The sequence below is a fragment of the Maniola hyperantus genome, chromosome Z (assembly GCF_902806685.2).
Source record: "Maniola hyperantus chromosome Z, iAphHyp1.2, whole genome shotgun sequence".
In the NCBI taxonomy this organism is placed as follows: domain Eukaryota; kingdom Metazoa; phylum Arthropoda; class Insecta; order Lepidoptera; family Nymphalidae; genus Maniola; species Maniola hyperantus.
In genome coordinates, this window is record NC_048564.1 from 12322547 (window position 1) to 12343553 (window position 21007).

The 21007-nt window shown below is 34.8% G+C and overlaps 2 protein-coding genes across 5 annotated transcripts in view; one reads left to right on the top strand and one right to left on the bottom strand.

Moving 5' to 3' along the window:
• Evi5 (ecotropic viral integration site 5) overlaps positions 1-12351 on the top strand; it is a 51619-nt gene extending 39268 nt beyond the window's left edge. Inside the window, exons 16-17 of the mRNA XM_034983936.2 lie at positions 236-340; positions 6197-12351. Of these exons, the coding sequence (XP_034839827.1) occupies positions 236-340; positions 6197-6352 (261 nt within the window). The 3' untranslated portion in view covers positions 6353-12351. The remainder of the gene's footprint in view (positions 1-235; positions 341-6196) is intronic.
• A 214-nt stretch (positions 12352-12565) lies between these two features.
• On the bottom strand, positions 12566-19897 carry parvin (beta-parvin). Of its 4 annotated transcripts, none has more exons than XM_069508706.1 (8): positions 19807-19897; positions 19527-19649; positions 19316-19405; positions 18761-19032; positions 17852-18042; positions 16585-16699; positions 16025-16268; positions 12566-15611 (listed from the first exon to the last, which is right to left on the bottom strand). In XM_069508706.1, the coding sequence occupies exons 2-8, from the start codon at positions 19636-19638 to the stop codon at positions 15535-15537; spliced, it is 1101 nt and encodes a 366-aa protein (XP_069364807.1). In that variant the 5' UTR covers positions 19639-19649; positions 19807-19897; the 3' UTR covers positions 12566-15534. The 4 variants fall into 4 exon arrangements, with proteins under 4 accessions (XP_069364807.1, XP_069364809.1, XP_069364811.1 ...); XM_069508708.1 differs by having other exon boundaries at positions 19795-19878; XM_069508710.1 differs by having other exon boundaries at positions 19819-19837.
• Between the last annotated feature and the right edge of the window lie 1110 nt (positions 19898-21007).

Sequence of the window (21007 nt, forward strand, 5' to 3'; positions counted from 1 at the left end):
TTGCTGAATTTCAATTGAGTTTACGAACTGTTTGCTCTGCCCACTGCCACTTTTGCCTCGATACCCGAGTTATGTAACTCTAGTTCTCTTATGGATTTCCTCATTCCTGATTACATCGTACAGAGAAACTCCAAGCACCTCGACCGCAGGGTTTCTTATGAGGCCCGTAGATATATCGCAGGAACGCATATTGATTTTTAGGAACCCAATTAAAATAAACAAATACACATTTCAGAACGAAGTGATGGCAACGGAGGGTGAGCTTCGCAGCAACAACAGTATGGACGACTCGGACAGAGTTCGCGAGCTGCAGGACCAGGTCACTGAACTCAAGGCAGAGGTAAACCACACACGACAAACGACCTAAAACAATGACTTATTACTCACTGACCTCTACTAATACAAGTACACTGGACCTGCGATTGCCGACCTGTTTTTGGCCAAGCAACTTGATTTTGGCTCTGAGACATAGTGTCAACACGAGGACCATTTGGCACGAAGTGTCAATTTTAATTCCCCGTGCGCTCAGTGGGGCGCTTCGGATCGGCACAAAATGTATCTGTAATCTTGTATACACAGGTCCAGTGTACTTGTATATTTCAGTGTTTTTAGATATAGTTAATAGGTACATGAATTATTAATATGAAATTCAATTAATTGGCCCAGTCCTACATCAAAGTCCTTCAATTTCGTTGAGCTTTTCTTTCATACCCCAACCTAAAAAAACCAGTTCCAAAATATATTACAGTAATTTTGTACTATATACAACACGTCAAGTTACTGTATTTTATACTGTTTAATTTGTGGATTTCCAAAAGTCACAAAAAATTTCTATTATAATTCCTTAAGGACTAAAGTCCTCTCACGCGTATGTCCGTCGCGCGTACGATTACTTGTGTCTGGTAGTTGTGACTTGCAACTTGAATTTACATTTAGTTGCAACTTTGCAGTCACGCTGTTTTAGTGCGGCAAAGAGTGCGCCAGTAATATCCCGTAACAAAAGAGGCTTTATCAACGAAATTGAACGCTGGACTAAGTATTAGAGACTGTAATTGACCCTAGGATAGTAATTTATATCTCCGCGTGCCAAAAATTCATTTTCTTAAATAATTCTGACATTAAATTACCCCTAAGTCCCTTTTTTATAAGGCACAAATCTTGTTTCAACTTTTGTATTTTTTAATATTCAATTTTTCTAAATAACGTACCGATTAGTAATATGAATGTATACCCCTAGACATGAATCCTGTGGCTATTATAGGCTTACTGATCGATTGAGACGATAGCATAGCTGCACGGTGCGAAAATTTGAGATTAGCCTAAGGGGCTAGAACGAAAATGATTTTAGTAAAATGTACTTATTTTCTGTAACAAGAAAAAATGAAAATATCTACGTAAATATAAATTGCAATTATCCACACAAATGAAAATAATAAATAAAAAATCATTACTATTTGGTAATTTTTGGATATTATTCTATGGAAAAAATTTGATCGAATAATGTTCTTATTTATTAACTTTAGATAAAAGACATAAAAGTCTATATTATAATAAGAAAATCGTTGTTTTATAATAGTTTTCAACGTATGTGTTCAATATGGCCCTTTAACTTCAAATGTCACTCCTCACCACACTGCTAGTACAAGAACCGTCTCAATCAAAATGCCTGTTAAGAATATTAAAGGATTCTACCAAAATTCGAGAGTACCAAGGGTGCGGTTATATCTTTTTTAAAGAGACTTAAGAAACAAGATAAAAAGTTTTGATAACAAACCGTCTTTTTAGGAATATAAATTAAATAGTACATAGTTATTAATAAGAAGGAACACGCCATTGCACTAAGAGTGTGTCATGAAAGTCATGAAACTAACATCTCGTGCCTTGCTTTGCTTAGAACCAAGTGCAATTTAGTTGAACTTGGTACTATCATTTGTTTCTCTTTAACTCTCTATTTGTTTTAATACTTTATCTGATTTTTCAATCGCCAATTAATATGGACGTTGTGACAGTGGCATCGATTCTGATGTCTTTCTCTAAACTAAATTTAGAGCATCTGCATCATTTTCGTTTTAATACTTATTGCTAAAAAAACACGGTAAATGAATTTAAATTTTACAATTTAAATTTTTTGAGCTACCCTAAACACTATGCTCAAGACTGGCACCTAAAGTAACGAGGTTTGATAGTTAAAGTTAAAGATTATTTGGCGATTGAAAAAGCGATTGTTAAAAAATTATAGAATATTTCGGATTCTTGACAAATCACTTTGCATAATTTATGCCAAGTAATTTAACAGTAACCCATATTTTGTACATATAATTTTAAAGTTTGTACAGTTTATGTTTAACTTTGTGAAGAAATTTACATTTTTCCTAAAGATGTGTACAAATTGTTAACAATTGCTTCAACTAAAATGACGCAGTGGTTCTGCACCTAAGTATAAAAATACATGCTTTGTAAATAAATCACTATAAAATGTACTAATTCTTCGTGGATATTTCATAACGGAGCTTTTTTCATAAAAAATGCATTGTACATAAAATTTATGCATACTGTTTTAGTAAATCTGTGATGTATCACGAAGGCAGTCAAAGAACTGTACATTGGCGTTACTTTAACGTGGTGTCTGATACACTATCTTTGCACAGTACCCTACACCTGTCACCACGCCTGACGCCGACCCGTGGAGGTGTTTCGACGACTTACCAAACCGCTCTCACCGATAGTATTTACATAGTATGTTACGATCTTGTGTGTTGGCCTTAATTACAGAACTTTAGAGGCTTGTTTGTTTTTCTTTTACACGTTGCTACTTTCAGTATAATTTCAGTGAACTTTAATACAAAATATCAGACGTTTAGAGGAGTGTTTCTTTTTTCTTTAATCACTAGCATCAACACCTCAAAAATTCTATAGGCACCCGGCTACTGTCGCGTTTCTTTAAATGAAACAAAAACATATTACAATAAATACACAAGGCAAAAGAACATGACGACAGACGTTATACTGTACACTTATAGCCTGCACAGACGAGGAAAAGTCCTCAGGGTACTTTTTTGTCCGTCAAAATAGATCGCTTACAATCGAATAACGCATACGAAGAACTTAAAGTAACCCGATATACTGAATAGCCGCGGATGTCGACAGACCGGACCGCATAAAAGTACGGCAGAGTCCTCGAACAAAAAAAGGACTAACGTTCCAAGGCATGTCAAAGCACATAGCGGGTTTTAACCCGCGTTGAGTCCGCGATCCGGAATAAAGTAATGGACCAGTATCCTCTTTGGAAACGATTTCTCTTCTTCTTAAACTTCAAGTAAATTACAACACAACATAATCTCAAAATATATGCTGAAATCGCGCGCGTGTCACTAAATTTCTTGAGAACAAATGATTGTACACCAGTCCGCTAAATCCGTGGCAAGTTCTCGGCGGACATTTTATTTGCTCTTCGGGGATTTTTTTTCCTCCGCCGAAAAAAGTCCCTCGTCTGCGCAGGCCATTAAATTTACTAGAAATCCTTTAAACATTCAAGAGTACATAACCGTGATGATAATACAAAATTTTATAATTTTCAGATAGTAAATCAATTACCACCAGATGTTATTTCTTCGATAGTAAATAACCAATAATAAATTGGTTAGTATTTCAAAATTGTAATGTTATATTATGTGTTAAACTAACAACAGCAAAGCCGTAGATTTGTTTACTTAAATCCGATTTTATTATTAAGTGTAGACAAGGTTTCTGGTGCAGTGAACGAAATTTCAACACACTAATGTATTCAATAGTATCGAATTTGTGTTGTCTCGTTTTTTTTGTATCTGGTTAAATCATAATTAAAGGTGGAAGATTAGGTAGGTACTATGAATTATATTTCTTTGTCGCTTTTTATTGGTTTGGTCATTCCCATTGCATTGTTAAGTTTACTTTCATTAGCTACAATAGAATTCAGACTTATTGGCGATTGAATAATTAGTGCAAGCCACGTCGCAATTATATAATACTCACTGTATTTCTATACTGTGTACCTGCACGGACCTGTTTTAGCAGCTCACTTATTCTTTAGCCGCCAAAAAGGATGAATCTAACTGTAAAGTAATTTCTGACAAGGTTTTTAATAAAAAATATCGTGATAGACGTAAAAGTTGATATAAGTAAAGTTTAGCACAGCAAGGGCTAGCTCGATCGTTTTACAATTATGCTCTTTCATTGAATAAGAGATGACTGTGAGATTTAATGTGATAACCATTAGACGGTCATTCTGACATTATTATCTTTCACCATATAAATTTTTAAATATTTTCGAATATTTTTGATTTTTGGCTTGTATATTGACGCCAAAAATCAAAAATATTTTAATGTACATAATAAATCTATCGATTGACATATTCACTTCAGTTATCAAACAAATCTTTTTTTTTTGCGCTGGTATATTTTTTCGCAAGAAATCTTCGGGCCGTCTCTTATCATAATATTCGCATGCTTACCTAATTAATTTGACTGTAATGTTGATTGTGGGTGTTGGTACTAACCGGAATCATTATCGGCGTTAACAGATATATTTGCTTATATAACGCGTAAAATTTAACTCCTCACGCGCCATCTTAACTTTTCGTGTCAAATTTCACGTTAAAAGTACGATTTTAGTCCTTATTTTAAAGGTAAACCGTACTTTTGACATGACAGTTGACCCATAGAGTTAAAATGGCGCGTGAGGAGTCTTTTTGTATGGACGCACAGTTTTATGTTCGTATTTTTATAAACTATAATAATGTTGATCACACATTACAATTGAACGGTAATCCATGGGCTAAATTCGATTTCATCAAAGAAATTGCATTTCCGCAATTCCATTAAGTTAAACTACATTCGTTGCAAAATTCATTCCGTAATATGCGATCAGCTTTATGATGGACTTTCCAGTCAACTGTATGTGGCATCAGTGTCGCTGCGCTCGAAATTCCCGCTCTGTCGCGGCGTCACTGACGTGGCAGACGCTTGATTCGAGACTCCACCTTTAGGAAGCAGTTTTTATAATAAGCTTGTGGGTGACGTTTATTTGTACAAATGCACTAAGTGCTTTATGTTGTACAAGACTATGCCCGCGACTTCGTCCGCGAGGCTTTAGCGTTTTAAATCACATGGAAACTCTTTGATTATCCGCGATTAAAAGTAAAGTCCGTCTCCGGGGTGCTAGCGGGGTGTTTCAAATTTCGTCACGTGAAAACAGATAGACAAACTTTCCCATTTATAATATATGTTTTGATTGTATTTAATAAGAGTTTTCATAGTAATAAATAGTCGAAATGTTGTCTTGTGTTACAGTTTATTTAGAAGCTCGAAAGCCCGGAAGGAAGTGTTAAGGAGATGTTTGGTAGAAAATTGTGGCTTTTTCTCATAGTTCACAATTTTATAATTTAGATGGAATGGGCTTATCGTTTTGCTTTTATATAGAAAAAAAATTAAATGTCTTCTAATTCGCGAAACCCGCGTTTTGTACGGAAGTGCTGCATAAAAGCAACCTTACAAAATCAGATCTTATCAAGCACCTCCTCAAGATTTCCTACCTGCTCTTGGGCCATAATAGCTATTCAATATACCTACTCTTACGTGTCATTTTGTATTTTGAGATAAAATCACCTTCGTGAATATATTTATACCTGTTCCCAATAATAGTATTTATATTAATTTAGGCAGATGGGCAAAACTTCGATCACCAAATCTGTCAGACTTACAGAGTAGACTAATTATAATTTTTTATATTTCTTCCAATTACCTGCCCTAGTACGCCATTCACAATTTGTGTACGCATGTGTCCCATTTATCCTTGGGGCTTTCGTCGTTGAATTATTATTGAAGAAGCCGTTACCAAGTATCTTTAAACAAGACTGTCCCGCGTCATCACATCATCACTTTCAATAAGATGTGATTGTAGTCAAGGGTGTGTCTATAATGAGTTTCGTCCACGTGTATAACGTTTTTTGAAAATACCGTTGGAACTTCTTGATTTTCCGAGATTAAATCAATCCATCTCCAGCATGCAAACTAGCTTAGTGATTTCCATAAAGATGGGTTCAGCGGTTCAGTCTTGAAAATGTAACAAACAGACAAAGTTACCTACGCATTATCACAATATTATTAATATGGATTTTATAAAGTTCCCATGGGGTAAAGTCTCAATATTCTGTACTAGGTTCTGAGGTTAGAATCGTGGCGAGCGAAATTGCTGGGTCACACGCTAAGCCGCGAAGTCTCCGTTGAGGAAGACCTCGAAGAAGACGACAAACTTAAACTTACCTTCCGAAGAGAATCATCAACGTCTGTCGATCTCAGCACCAAGAATTTGTAGCACGTACTTAATAATTTATATATTTATTCTGTTAAGGCTGAAACAAACACAACGTGCGACAAGACAGGAAATGGCAGGTATAGTATGAAGTTCCTTCACTTCATACAGTTCCTTGTATAACGACTTCTCGGAGCTGCCTTTGACGCGTGTCCGTCGTGTCTGTTTCAGGCTTAAATCGAATATTAATTTGATCGCACATTACAGCAAGCGCACGTAACACTTTCGCAACGAAAGTACTAAAAGTAATGAAGCTGGAAATAGCGTATCATGTTGTCGTGCGCGTCAAAAGCATATAGGTTTAAATATGGTTGAGCATGGATGTATACAGAGGCGGCGTAAGGCGTGGGCCACGTGGGCCACCGCCTACGGCCTCGCGGAAATTCAACATTGTCGCTGGTTGGTTTATTCTTATTTCCAAAATAAAGTTTTCTGTTTTCCATGATATTTCTCAGATAGTTGAGAAAGGGTGCGTTTGGAACCCTCGTAGCTTTAGTTTTAAGTTTGCGTAATAATTATCACCACTATATCTTAGAAATCCAACATCTGACCATCAAAAAGAGTTGTTTATTACCTATCAATACTTATAATAAATTTTGAATAAATCATTTGATTTTGACTTTGACTTTGGGTGCTGTGACTGGAAGCACTTAAGTAGTATTTTACTAAGACATGAGAATACCACAGAACATATGGCATATATTATATTCGATACATCCGGTTGTACATGTGACGTAGTTTTAATTGAGATAGCGACTAGCGTATGCTTTAATGTGCGAACAGTTAGTGGTAACTAGCCACGACACAGAACGCTTGCAGTTAAACGTTATTTATGATAATGTCATAAAAATTGCGTTGTAAATTATTGATGACGAACTATTTTGCATGCCTCTTTTCAAGTATTACTTATTTATAATATATTAGTTTATTTTGTTCCAGAGCAGGTTTACTAGAAGAACTTTATTGAAAACATTTTGTCATGTCGCATTCAACAATTGCGCTATTTTGTTTTCAAGAAAGAGTTGATTTTTCTTCGACCTTATTTTATGGAGAGTATAATTTTTTGTTTCTAATATTATTACATTAGCTATATTTTCTACTTTAGTCACCTGCACTGTAATAAATAATTATATAGGTATATCTGAAACATATTATTTAATATTAATATTTAACTTAAAAAAATATTGCCCATTAATTATTATGTATTAGTTGCACTAATTACAATGCAGGTAGCAAAAAATGTTGTTCGGATTGGCCCGTCTAGTGCGTATTATATAGAGATATTTGCTTTTATATTTATACCGAAGACTATTTTTGTACTATTACTGAAGCAAACCCATTTTCAACTTTGCAGTCTGCTTTGAAATCGAAGCACTTTTTCGTTTCCTTTTGTAGTCTTTTTATATCTCATTTTGTGTTTAATCTGTTTACTTTTCCAATAATTATCTCAATTAATATTGTCTATATTCTATCTAGGGTATATACTTTCTACTTATTATACTTTTTTATAAAGAAATAAATGAAATAGATCGTCGAACTACCTTACCTATATGTATAATATTATAATCCTTATGAATACCGAGTACCTCTTCAGTGGCAATTGTAACAAAATACTTTAATACAGGATGGCTATAAATTAAGTTTTTATACTTATCTATAGGTATGTAGAAGATACAATTAACTTGCTTTCGATTACCGTTCGTCAATTTTAAATAATAATTCGTTTGATTTTGGTGACCTCAAAAAGATGTAGTACAGGTTTCAGTTATAAAATTACACGAAAACAAACTTTTACATGAAATAAAACGAGTTTTAAGTAGTTAGACACTTAAATGTATATTTTTTATCTAAATGGTATGTTGCGGTTATACCAAGTTATAGCGAAAACGTACCCATTGAAAACTATATGTAATTATGTAGATATTTCTAAAAATTTAACGAATAGGATAAAATTACTGTAACCAGTAGAGATAGATCATTTAACGTAGTGAAGGTAACTCAGTGTCCAATCCGTGATGCCAATTTTGAAGTAACGCAAAAAATGTTTAGGTACATGACGCACCGTCGAAACTATTGACCAAGACGAGTACTACGACCAAAATAATTAAAATTAGTAGAAATAAACGTCCGGGGTCGATATCATTATAATCTCAAATATATTATAATATGATTTAATAGCACATGCGAATATATTCATAAGATCGTTAAAATGAAGAAGCATGCAGTATGCCAGTTTATAGTCCATACAAAAGGACTTTTAACTCTCTGGGTCAACTGTGATGTCAAAAGTAAGATTCACCCTTAAAATAAGGACTAAAATCGTACTTTCGACATGACAATGGATACATAAGTTAAAATGGCGCGTGAGGTTTCATTTTTTACGCATAATATATGGGTAATACAAATTATTGTCTATAAGTAGTTATAAGTTTATGCGATATTGATGATGATACTTATAGAGGGGATGGCTTGCGTCTCCAATGGGGCCTATTTCAGAACCATTCCACCTAAAGTGCGCAACAGGTCGAGATGGCAATCGGGGTAGGAACGCCCCGCACACCCGTACAGCCCCCGCGCTAACCCGTTGCCGGCGAGTGCGTGTGTGCGGCTGTCCCCTGCCTCATACTCTGATTGCCATCTCGAACTGTCGCGGACCATAAATCCCCGTATTTGGGACACAACTCCTACTGATAAGTTTGACGTATTTTTACTTGTTAATTCAGTATTAACTTTTATTTCCTAAAATATATCGTTTGTAAACTTGTTATGCAGTTTCAAAATACATGTTTATATTAAAATCATTTTAGTTATGTATACTTAATGACTTAACACGTATTAAGTATAATAAACATTCCATAACACGTAATTAACACATTTGTATATATGTTTAAGTAAGTTACTAACTTTATGTGTTAACGTGTACAGTATAGACCTTTGTCTTATAATTAATTTTAGATAGGGCAGGTTAATTTGTTATTTTGCAACCTAGCCCTGTTTTGCAGTAAAGATTGATCAGATAAGCAGCTGAAACCTGAATTTCGATATCCACACAAAATATAAGAGATATTATTAGCTTTAAAAAAAACCCTGCTTAAAATATTTACCTACCTATTAAGTTCTGTTATTTGTATATTTTGTCACTTTTGCTACTTTGCCTTACAAAGGTTTATTGACATTTTGGGCTAACCTTCAACAGTTATGATACCGATACCAAAAGATAGGGTGTATGCATTTCATAGTATGGCAGCTAGAATCGAAGGCGCAATGGTGATTTGGCCTATTGTTGACTTTATTATGTGAAACGGTCACTTTTATTACTATTTTACTATCAAAAAACATTAAAAGTATAGACAAAAATATAATTAAATACCTACAACCAATATACCCTTCACTTGATCTAGGTTTTATCTGTTGGAAGGTTTCCCCATGGATCTTTTTGATTAACTCAAGCTGCAACGAATTTATTTCATAGGTATGTTCGTTGATAGTGCAATAATTAGGTACCTACCTATATATTTCATTGTAAACGCGGAATCTTTTAAACAGACGTAGGTAGCTTTTCGGGCGATATGTTAGTTTAATATAATACAAAGAAATGTAGGTACTTAGGTAGACGGTAATTTTTAGGACTTAATGTTAAATGACGACTTTTTGTAATACTCAAAACAATTTAATATTAACATACACACATTTTTTGTATTAATAAAGAAAAGCTCTTTAAACTTTTTTTTTTTAAATTGAGCTCAGGTAGCTTTACTTTTTGTATCACAATTTTGGTTTAAATCTTTCGATAAAAATAACATTTGTTTTTGTTTTCTTCAACCCATTAAATATTTCTTTTTTCTATAAAGTTACACAATGTCACTTTATTGCAAACTTAGGAAAATTAATTGCATAATCTCTATATATAAAAATGAATCGCTGAATGTGTTGCTGATCGCAAATCTCGAGAACAGCTGAACCGATTTCACTAATTCTTTATAATATTCCTTGAAGTACGAGGATGGTTCTTACGGAGAGAAAAATTTAAAAAATCCTGAAAAAGAATCTACTGTTAGGCGGTACGAAGTTCGCCGGGGCAGCTAGTCTTCTATAATATAAAAATGAATCACTAAATGTGTTGCTCATCGCAAATCTCAAGAACAGCTGAACCGATTTCGCTAATTCTTTTTTTATAATATTCCTTGAAGTACGAGGACCAACCATCACACCAAACAATGTTTCTAAAAGCAAGTCAAATTCAGAAGAACAGTTGGACCAGACAGTTGAACCATTGATGCCTGAAATTATTGAGGAGGCGAAACTAATTAGTCATCGTGTTTGTATGTCCCGTGGAAAAGAAAACATTAGAAAAGAAATGGTTTAAAATTAGGTAAGGTTTAGTCTTTTTCTTCACATCATCCTTTTTTAATCACAACAGAAACTATTTAGATACAAAAAATGCGTAATTTTAATAAACAGTACGAGTCAATTAAGATCATAGAGGCAATATCATAATATAATGGATGTAAGTACTCACTACCAGCGAAACAAATTCTAAAATTTATTCATTTCAATAACCTAACGCAATAATCTCTATTTTCGAATTATTAATTAATTTTAAGCGCATCATATTTTTTTATAGTTAGTTTATAGCTACTGTTACTTAAGAACAGAAATATTTTTTATTGGCAGCTATTGCATTGTTACTTTCGCTGATTTTTTATGTAAAGAAATGAGTTTATAATTTATAGCTTTATATTTTGAGACCTTGAACAAGGTATGTGATTGACCCTTATAGAGATTCTTTTTGAGGTACATAAATAAAAATAAAACATATTAATGTAAGTAATTGTTTATTATATCCCCGCATTTATACATTTGCTCGTCGGCATGCCTACTATGCTTCATTAATGGCCTCAGAGCCTGCGCGTGCCAGAGCTTCCTTATTTTATAAAACCTGATAGTTCCTCCCAGTGTTGGGGACAATACACAGAGAAACTTTCAGCTTTTGTAAAATAACTAAGGTCTGGTACGCGCTGGCTCTTAGTCTAGTACGTCTGCATCTATGCCCGGCCGAATGTATAAATGCGGCAGTTGGCTTTTATATGCCTCAGTTCATAATAAATAAGAAATGTCAATTACGTTAAGATTTCTAAATGTTTTATAACCAGAATTCATATGCCAGACGCTTCAATATACATATAGATTTTGATAAATCATTTTTTCATTAATATATCTGAAAATGTGTATGTACCTAATGTGCAATATGGAAATTATATTACTGAATTACTGTGATAAGTGTTTTTTTCAAGGCATTACAAATGGCGGTATTGAATAAAAGTGTAGCATCTTCCAGAAATCAAGTAGTTGATGGCAGAATTTATACTTTTCAAAAATAATATACCTAATATAAATGAATTCAGTACCTACTAAAATTGTATATTCTTGTTATACTTTAGCTTTCCTTTTAAAAGATAAACAAATTGCAGAAACCTTGGAGAAACGCGTAAGCGACGCGGTTTGTTCAGCGATTTTGACCTTCTGGTTTTTCACTCGTATTACCTCATCACACGAGTAGATATATAGACCAGAGGGGAAGCTTCATACTAGCGGCTGGCTGTAGGTTCACTCACTCTAGCGCAGCTCACGCACACCACGACGTGTCACGGACGCTCCGTTTGCCGCCAAACTGGGCGCACGGAGCGTCAGTGGCACGTCGTGGTGTGCGTGAGCTAGTGTGAAGCTTCCCCTCTGGTCTATAATATCTACTCGTGTGACCTCATTGGCAGTTCACGGTAACAAGGTCCAATGAGCCGCGTATAGCACGCCTCCACATTTCAGAGAGAAGCTACTACTTGTTTACCTTTTAAGTCTTTTAAGGAAAAATAGATTATAGTAAGGTTGCAATAAATTGACATGTTCTCATAACAAATGTGACAAAATGTTGGTATATATACCCAAAGTATTTTGAGTTGTAACTTTGTGTTAATAAGAAAATAAAATTAGTCTGTTTGCTATAATTACTTGTTTTTTTTCTTTATTTTTACCTATTTACAGTACGTGGCAGAAAGTGATGTGCAACTCCTCACTTTAACTCTATGGGTCAACTGGCATATCAAAAGTACTGTTCACCTTTAAAATATGGACTAAACCTACAAACTGATGAAAACTATATTATCCAGATCAGACAAATCATTGAAAAACTTGGTAGTTTTGAAATAAAACAACAGTTAATAAAGTTAGTTTAAGTATATTCAATAGATTAATTATTAGTAGGGTGTATTATAAATCACTTATGAAGTTACTAGCTGACCCGCCCCGGCTTTGCTCGGGTGCAATTTAGAAAATCGAGGTGGGGGTTGAATTTCCAAAAATCCTGAAATATATATTTCTTCATTTATTACCGAAAACCCAAATACCAATTTTCATGTAAATAACTTGAAAAATTACGGACTTTCATACAAACTTTCATCCCTTATGTAACCCATGGTAGTAGAATTTCCAAAAAATCGTGAAATATGTACTTTTTATTTTTAACCAAAGGCTGAAATACCAATTTTCATCGATGTAACTTCAAAAATGACAGACTTTCATACAAACTTCCATCCCCCATTTAACCCACTTAGGGGTGGAATTTCAAAAAATCTTTCAAATTAGTGGATACCTACTCTTTACAAAGAACACACCTCAAAATTACATGTCTCTAGAACCAGCGGTTTAGGCTGTGCGTTGATATATTTGTCAGTCAGTCAGTCAGGACTTTGAATTTGATATATTTAGATAATAAAACTAACTGAACGATTTCTGTAGGTACATGACATAAAAAATAAACAAGAACCGACTTCAATAACCACAACACTAAAATTTTAAAAAAAACTGCCGAATATGTACCTAATATTTTTGGAGCCGGTGCCAATTATTAACCGCACGAATAGTTTATTCTTCATATTGTTTTGGGACTCCATATTGGCACCGATTTCAAAAAATAATTCGGTAGTAAATTAAATTATTTTTGAAAAAAAATTATTTCACAATTTTTTGTGGTATTAAAATGTGCTATGCTTGGTTAATAAGCTACTGTTTACTAAGCTATTACGCTGATAGCGACCGACCAATTTACTCTTATCCATTGAGGAGTTCCGCTCTCCATCTCCGGAGATATTCATCATTTATCTTCACCAAATTGAAATGGGGGACCACCTCTGAAGTTAAAAAAAGAATTACTAAAATCGGTTCATAATTGGCGGAGTAATCGCATAACAAACATACAAAAAAAACAGTCGAATTGAGAAAAAACCTCCTTTTTTGAAGTCGGTTAAAAAAACATAACTAATAATCCGGGTAAAACATAATATAGTGAAGACCTGATGAATATTTTCGGAGATGAAGGACTAAACCCCTCAACGGCTAACAGAAAATCAATTATTAGCTTATCGTACAAGACTTTTAATTATAGTAGTTTCATTTTTTTCTCTATAAGTAACAGGTTCGATTTCGGTAAAAAAAATAGTATCTATACGTTTCAGTGCAATCCGATAGTCACTCAGAACATTTCACAAGGAAGGTTTATAATACATAGTTTAGTAGACTTATATTTGTCTATGGAATAGGTAGGCCCCTCCTGCGAAGACAGAGCAGGTCAACTAGTTGTTAATAAATTAATTAAAGTTAGTATTTTCTTCTTAAATCGTTTTAAACTAAAAAAAAAGTTCTTAAATTTTTAAATTCTTATACTCGACTTTTAGTCTATAATGAACACTATTGTGTTCATAATAGACTAAAAGTCGAGTACTATTGTACTAGGTTTAGGCTTGTAAGATTTTTCTGCATTTCGTATGACCTGCATTAATTTCAATTGGTATATAAAACATAAAAAACATTAGTTATTAGTTTATTAAATAATACTACTGTTAAAAAGATACATCACAATCCATATTAATATTATAAATACGAAAGTGTGTGTCTGCTAGCTTTTCACGGCTCATCAAATCCGGAAAATTAAAGAGTTCCCACAGGATTTTTAAAAACACATTCTCGCTGACGAGGTCACGGGTATCACCTGTTATTTTTAAATCATACATGATACATAAAAATACCTAATTATAGCAAGCCTAAAAATACGTCTTGTTATAAACTTTTGAATAAAAATCAATTTCACAAAATGCAATGACTTATGAATGATAATGAAACTCATACATTTTTTTTTATTTAAAACTTGCGGATATTTGCTTGTTTACTAGGTAGGTACACTCTTAAGCAAAAAATGACTAGGTATTATAATTTACTTAAGATTTTTCGTATTATTCTTTATTCATACCTAAGTTGCGTTCTATTGACATGTCACCCGCACCATGCTACAACTAAAATATAATAAACTATAAGTCCCGCAAATTGCTAATGCGTGTGGCCGCCATTTTAGTGACGTCAGCACTAGAATGAAGTTTCGAGCTGATGGTATATTTCTATTTCGGCTGACGTCAAAATGACGTCATTTGGATGTTAATGAGACATGGCTCCAGCGCAATAGCAATTTGCGGGACTTATATCACAAAACCTAAACAGTTCCCAGACATCCTGAGCTAGTGAAGCTGTCCTGTATCCTGAGCTAATGAAGAACATATTTGCTGTAATAATTGATAGTCGTACTATTCATCGAGCACATTCTCATCTTTAAAGAAGCCTGTCTCTTTGTTTCAACTATGCTAAAGCGATGACTTCGCTCGAAGCTCGAAGAGTAGAATAGAACATATCTTTATTCAAGTAGACTTCTTACAAGTGCTTTTGAATCGTTAACTAGTTTAATTTACCAGAAGAAACTATGGAGTGTATTTTTAACGCATTCTTTAGTAATATTATTAAAAATCGGGAGGCAGCATTGCATTTTGTTTGGCGTTTTTGCATTATATGACACTTATAGTACGCGACAGGTCGAGATCGAACACCCTCATAGCCCCGCGCTAACCCGGTGCGGGCGAGCGCGGTAGACGTGCGGGTGAGCGGGCCGTCCCCCCGCCACGTACCCCGATTGCGTCGCGAACTATAGTTTGAATATAACTATTAAACAAATAAAATGATAGTGTTCTTTGCATTGCTGTCTCCCGGACTATAATGTTTGTGCGCAAATGTAAATCAGTAAATCATTTGTGACGTCAAATTCATTAAAAGCAATAACGTAAAATGATGACAAGAGAATGACTTAGGAGTTAGGCCATATTTTTGTACTTTGTGAAGAGATTATACAAAACTCTGAGTGTTGACTTCAAATCGAGATTCACGATATCTGAAACAATATTATGCAGATTTATAATTTTCATGAAATATCTTGCATGCATACTGTGAAGGAAAAACAGCTAAAAAATCTATTTTATCGATGCAATTTTTTTTTGATCCTGTTTATTGTGAATTTAGAAAGTGTTACATAATAACATATTTTATTAAAGTATTTATATTTTTAATATACCTAGTAAGACAAAAAATTAAAGCATTGTTTTGTAAACGAAACATATACTAAAAAGGAAAAAGTGACAGATCTATCAACGCACAGCTCAAACCACTGCTGCTGTCATGATGTAGGCATCTGCTAAGAAAGGATCTTTGAAAATTCAACCCCGAAGGGGGTAAAATAGGGGTTTGAAATTTGCGTAATCTACACGTAAGAAGTCGCAGGCATAAGCTAATAATAGTATAAATTACCTTCAGGCCTTGCTTTAGGCTTAGCAAGTCCAACATCCTGCATCAGCTCAAACGCGAAAGATACATTGTGTACTTTCTGATCAAATTCCTGAGGGGTCAGGTGGAAGTCATAGAGTGGGACGAAGAAACCCTCAAGCAGACCCATGAGGAGGCAAAGGTATACACCGTCGTGGAACTGCGTGTCTAGATCCATCACCTCCAGATTCACCTTAGTCAGGTGTTTGTTCACAAAGGTGATCAGCGACTGTAAATAAAGGTTAATTTCAAATTCTAACCAAGTTAAAAAGGAGGTTTCCGATTCGCCACCTATGGATGTTATCTTATTGAAACTGCAATACATTCACATAAGAACATCTATTAGGGCTCCCAAACAGTTATACAAAATTGTATTTTTAGGTACATATGTTTGTCCACACATTTTTCCGAAACTATTAATAGAATTGATACCTTTTTAGTTTTTTGTATTGATTACTAACTTTTTTTGATGCATAGATACAATATTCCTGTTCAATAACTAGTAGCCAGTCAAAAGCTTACTTTAAACGTAGGAAAAAGCTTACCTTCTTCACAACTTGTAATTTATCTGGTGCATGGTCAAACAGAGCATCAAATGCATCTCTTTCACACTTCATACCAAGGTCATCGTAGGTTGTCGTGATGTCTTCAATGTAGGTTCTGTAAAAATAAGTTATTAAATTACCGTCCAGCGGGGTGATTCGCTAACTCAGTGTCTATCGACGAACGTTGGACAACAACATTTGTTGGTTATACATTGCTACGTCACTGAGTGACATCAAAACTATTTTTCGTAGAAAAACTTCAATGGATTAAAAATAAATGCCAAATGACATCGATGGCTACCATTCTGTGTTGGGCACTGAGTTAGGGAATCACCCCACAGGCCTGAAATAAAAAAAATGGAAGGACGACAGGAAGCAGAGTACTTCCAAAGTGATAAACAAAACGAGGCTGTGAAATGCTATTTTTTTTTATTCAGATACAAGTTAGCCCTTGACTGCAATCTCATCTGGTAGTAAGTGATGATGCAGTCTAAGATGGTAGCGGGCTTACATGGAAGGGGTATGGCAGTTTTTATTAAACCCATACCCCTTTGGTTTCTACACGGCATCGTACCGGCACGCTAAATCGCTTGGCGGCACGGCTTTGCCGGTAGGGTGGTAACTAGCCACGGCCGAAGCCTCCCACCAGACACGTGAGTTGTGTATTACAGTGAATTGTGCATTATTTTTCTCTCATTTGCGAGGAAACGCGCGAGTTTGCGTAATAATTATCACCACTATATCTTACAAATCCAACATCTGACAATCAAAAAGAGTAATTAATTACCTATTTAGAATAAATCATTTGACATCATCAAAGTCAAAACTTTGAAAAAAAAACAATAAAAAAATTAATTAGATATAATGTATTTCATACAGTCAGACAACGATAAAATAATTGAATCAGGCATTGCTGGATTCAGGCGGCGCAAGACCGTGGCGTGTAGAAGTCCCTACAAGAGATCTTTGTCCAGCAGTGGACGCCTATCGGTTGATGGTGATGATGATGAATAACTTCGCAAAGTAAACTCTAATAATTCTTCTTCATATGAATTTACTCATTTTCAACACAACTTAAACATTGTAGAAACTTACAAAAACTTCATCATCGTGACCAGAGGGCCTAACATGCGCCCCGCGAGAAAATTTTGTCTACGCAGACATATGCTGTGCAGGTTGATGTTACAGATATTGAAGTTGAAGTTTTCAGTATTTCTTTAATTAGGAACATCAACCTGGTCATATGTCACAAATAAATATAACATACCTATGAGACAGCTGATTGGGTGCATCTTTCTTTACTACGACAACATTAACGCTGACATTCTCCGGGAGGCGGATAGGCGCCCTGAAGTGACGGGCAAGAGCCACCAAAAGGTGGAGAATAGATACTACGTTTTTGGAATGTACAGAATCAACACTCCATTTCTGAGCTGGTTTTGATGTCCCAAACAGCACCTGTTAAGATTTTTATGATTTATATTACAGCGTCAACTCTTCAGAGCCCCATCTATAAGATACTTTATATATACAACATTTCGTGAATAACATAAGGATGACCCTTACATGCGAGTTTGGACATCATCTATGTATATAAAAGGAAAAGCTGATTGACTGACTGACTGACAGATCTATCAACGCACAGCTCAAACTACTAGACGGATTGGGCTGAAATTTGGCATCCAGATAGCTATTATGACAAAGACTTCTGCTAAGAAAGGATTTTTGAAAATTCAAAACATAAAGGGATAAAATAGGGGTTTGAAATTTGTGTAGTCCACACGGACCAAGGCATTTATATTTATTTGAAAAGAGCAACCGCCGAGTTTCTTGCTGGTTCTTCTTGGTAGGAAAGGCATTCCGAACCAGTGGTAGATGCATCCGACTATTCGAAAGTACTTGTAAAAGTTTATTTGAATAAAAAAGCTTTTTATTTTTATTTTATAATGAATATCACTTGCAATAGTTTAAACACTAATATTTTTCATTCAACAAATAATAATGTCCGCACTGCCAAAGGTCACTGGTAGAGATCTGTCATAGAGATAAGTGCTTCCCTGTCCACTTTTGTGGACTCTTTTTCTCTTTACTGTAAATGTTTTTGGTACAAATAAAAAAAAATGTCTGAGTATCTTTTACTTTTAAATGTATGTATAACAAGTATGAATAAACTTACCCTATTAACAGCTCTGAGCACAACAGCTAATTTTTGACGCTGGCCCTCTTCAGATTGTGTCACCTCAGGAACATCAAGTTTAGTCTCTGTGAGCTTTTCCAGAAGTTTCTGAAGCACCTGCCCATCATACAGATCCTCGCTGATATCCTTCACAATGATCCTCTGGGCTGCAAGCTCATCATTAATCCAGTCTATCAAAACCTGAATAAGCTCTTTAACTCTTGGATCTTCTAATGATCTTGGTTCTATGATCGCCCTTTCTTCATTATCAACTAAGGGCAAACAAACAAAAATTATGGTTGCTGTCCACTGAAAGGAGCTGAGAGGAGATGAGCATGCTTCAACCAATCAGATTGATGATAGATGACATCTACGAGTAATACTCTGATTGGTCTGCTGAACATGTCTATGCTTCGGATACAGAGATACCTTGCACCGGAGATGGAAATAAGATACTTGTACACTGGATAATCAAAGTGCCTGCAGGATTTATTAAAACCTAAATCCACATAGACAAAATCGCGAGCTTAATTTAGTTTACAGTTGGTAACTCACGTAAGCTGTACTCCTCAGGCGGTATCTCCGGAGCTGTGGGGCTCCCAGGCGAGTCTATCGCATATTTCCCCTCTGCTTGCACTTCCTGGACTGCCCAAAATAATCAACAGTTAAAAGAATTCCACTAAAATAGTAACACCTGTGACACTGTGAGGCAATCACGTAAACTGTGTCAACCTACGCACTACTTCCTTCAAAGACGCAAACTTACCTTCCTTGATACGCTTCTTACGGCCGATGGTGCCAATTTTGTCCCAGAATGATTCTTCCTCTTTTTTTGGCAATACCGGAGTACGTGGCGATTTCGGGCGTGGTGAAGACATTTTCTTCGCTTCTAATGAGGAAAACAAAACCAATATGAATCATCACCTATTTTAGGTATAAAATAGTAAATTTTCAATTGAAGTTAAAGGCAGTTAGAAGTTTAACTAATCATTAATCCTTAATTAAATGCACTTGTAAATTTGTTATGAACATACATAAATACCTACTGTTTAACCGACTTCTTATATTTTATTTACTTTCTACAATATCGAAACATAGGGCTAAGCTCTTGTCAAAGTACACTACCAAAGAGTACATCACTTGATAGAAGAATATAATCACTTGTGCACTGCTTGTTAACCATAGATAATGACAAATTGTTACTGGTCTGTGGTACTTACATAGATAAATAGAAATCACAGACAACTATACTACCTTTATGGCACAGATCAATAACCACTCAATAACATAGTGCTTTTTTTTTCAACTGGCTTTCCAGCTCCAGCAGCATTCCAGCAGATTCTAGCCATTAGAAATAGATTTTATTAAATAGCTTATCGACTCGGTATTGCACGGGTCGTAGTTACGGCGGTACCGTAAAACGGGGTGAATAGGTACGAAATCTAACTTCGCATTGAAATTTACGGATGTTTTGGTACAAATTATGATGCTTTAACTGTTTGTAAGCATCTCCGGTTGTAAGAATTCTAAGGAAACATCCAAAAAATATAAAATAATGATAAATCACTGGTATATTTTAATCAAAATATATGCTGTCCCTATTTATACTTGATCCGGGGTGTAACGGAATGGCAAAGGGGTGAATAGGGAAAAAAGGTTAGGGTTGTCAAACACAAGTTCGTCTATCCTCTAATATTACAAAACTAGCTTATGCTCGCGACTTCGTCCGACACAAATTTCAAACCCCTATTTCAACCCCTTAGGGGTTGAGTTTTCAAAAATCCTTTCTTAGCGGATGCCTATGTCTTAATAGTCATCTTCATACCAAATTTCAGCCCGATCTGTCCAGTAGTTTGAGCTGTACGTTGATAGATCAGTCAGTCAGTCACCTTTTCCTTTTATATATTTAGATTAGGAAAGTGAAGACTTGTTTGTTTGTAATCGATAAACTCTGAAATTACTGGACTGATTTTGAGAATTCTTTCACCATATTCTATAGCTATTTTATTCAGAAGTAACATAGGCTATATGTTATTATACATGGCATAGTAGGTATCAAATCTTTAAAAAAAAGCAACCGCCGAGTTTCTTGCTGGTTGCTGGCATTCCGAATCAGTGGTTTGACGATTCAAAAATAAATAAATAAAAATATTTTTTATTTAATTAAACTGTTACAAGTAGTGTAGTACTACCTATACTTGTAAAAGTTTAATTGAATAAAAAATATTTTTATTTATTTATTTATTT

What these genes read in the sequence shown, in the direction of transcription:
- parvin (XM_069508706.1), bottom strand. Translation starts at nt 19,638, where the DNA reads ATGTCTTCACCACGCCCGAAATCGCCACGTACTCCGGTATTGCCAAAA. An exon ending in TGCTCAGAGCTGTTAATAGG is followed by an intron (nt 18,043 to 18,760) that starts GTAAGTTTATTC and finishes AAATCTTAACAG; the next exon opens with GTGCTGTTTGGGACATCAAA. An exon ending in GCCTAAAGCAAGGCCTGAAG is followed by an intron (nt 15,612 to 16,024) that starts GTAATTTATACT and finishes ATATTGTTTCAG; the next exon opens with ATATCGTGAATCTCGATTTG.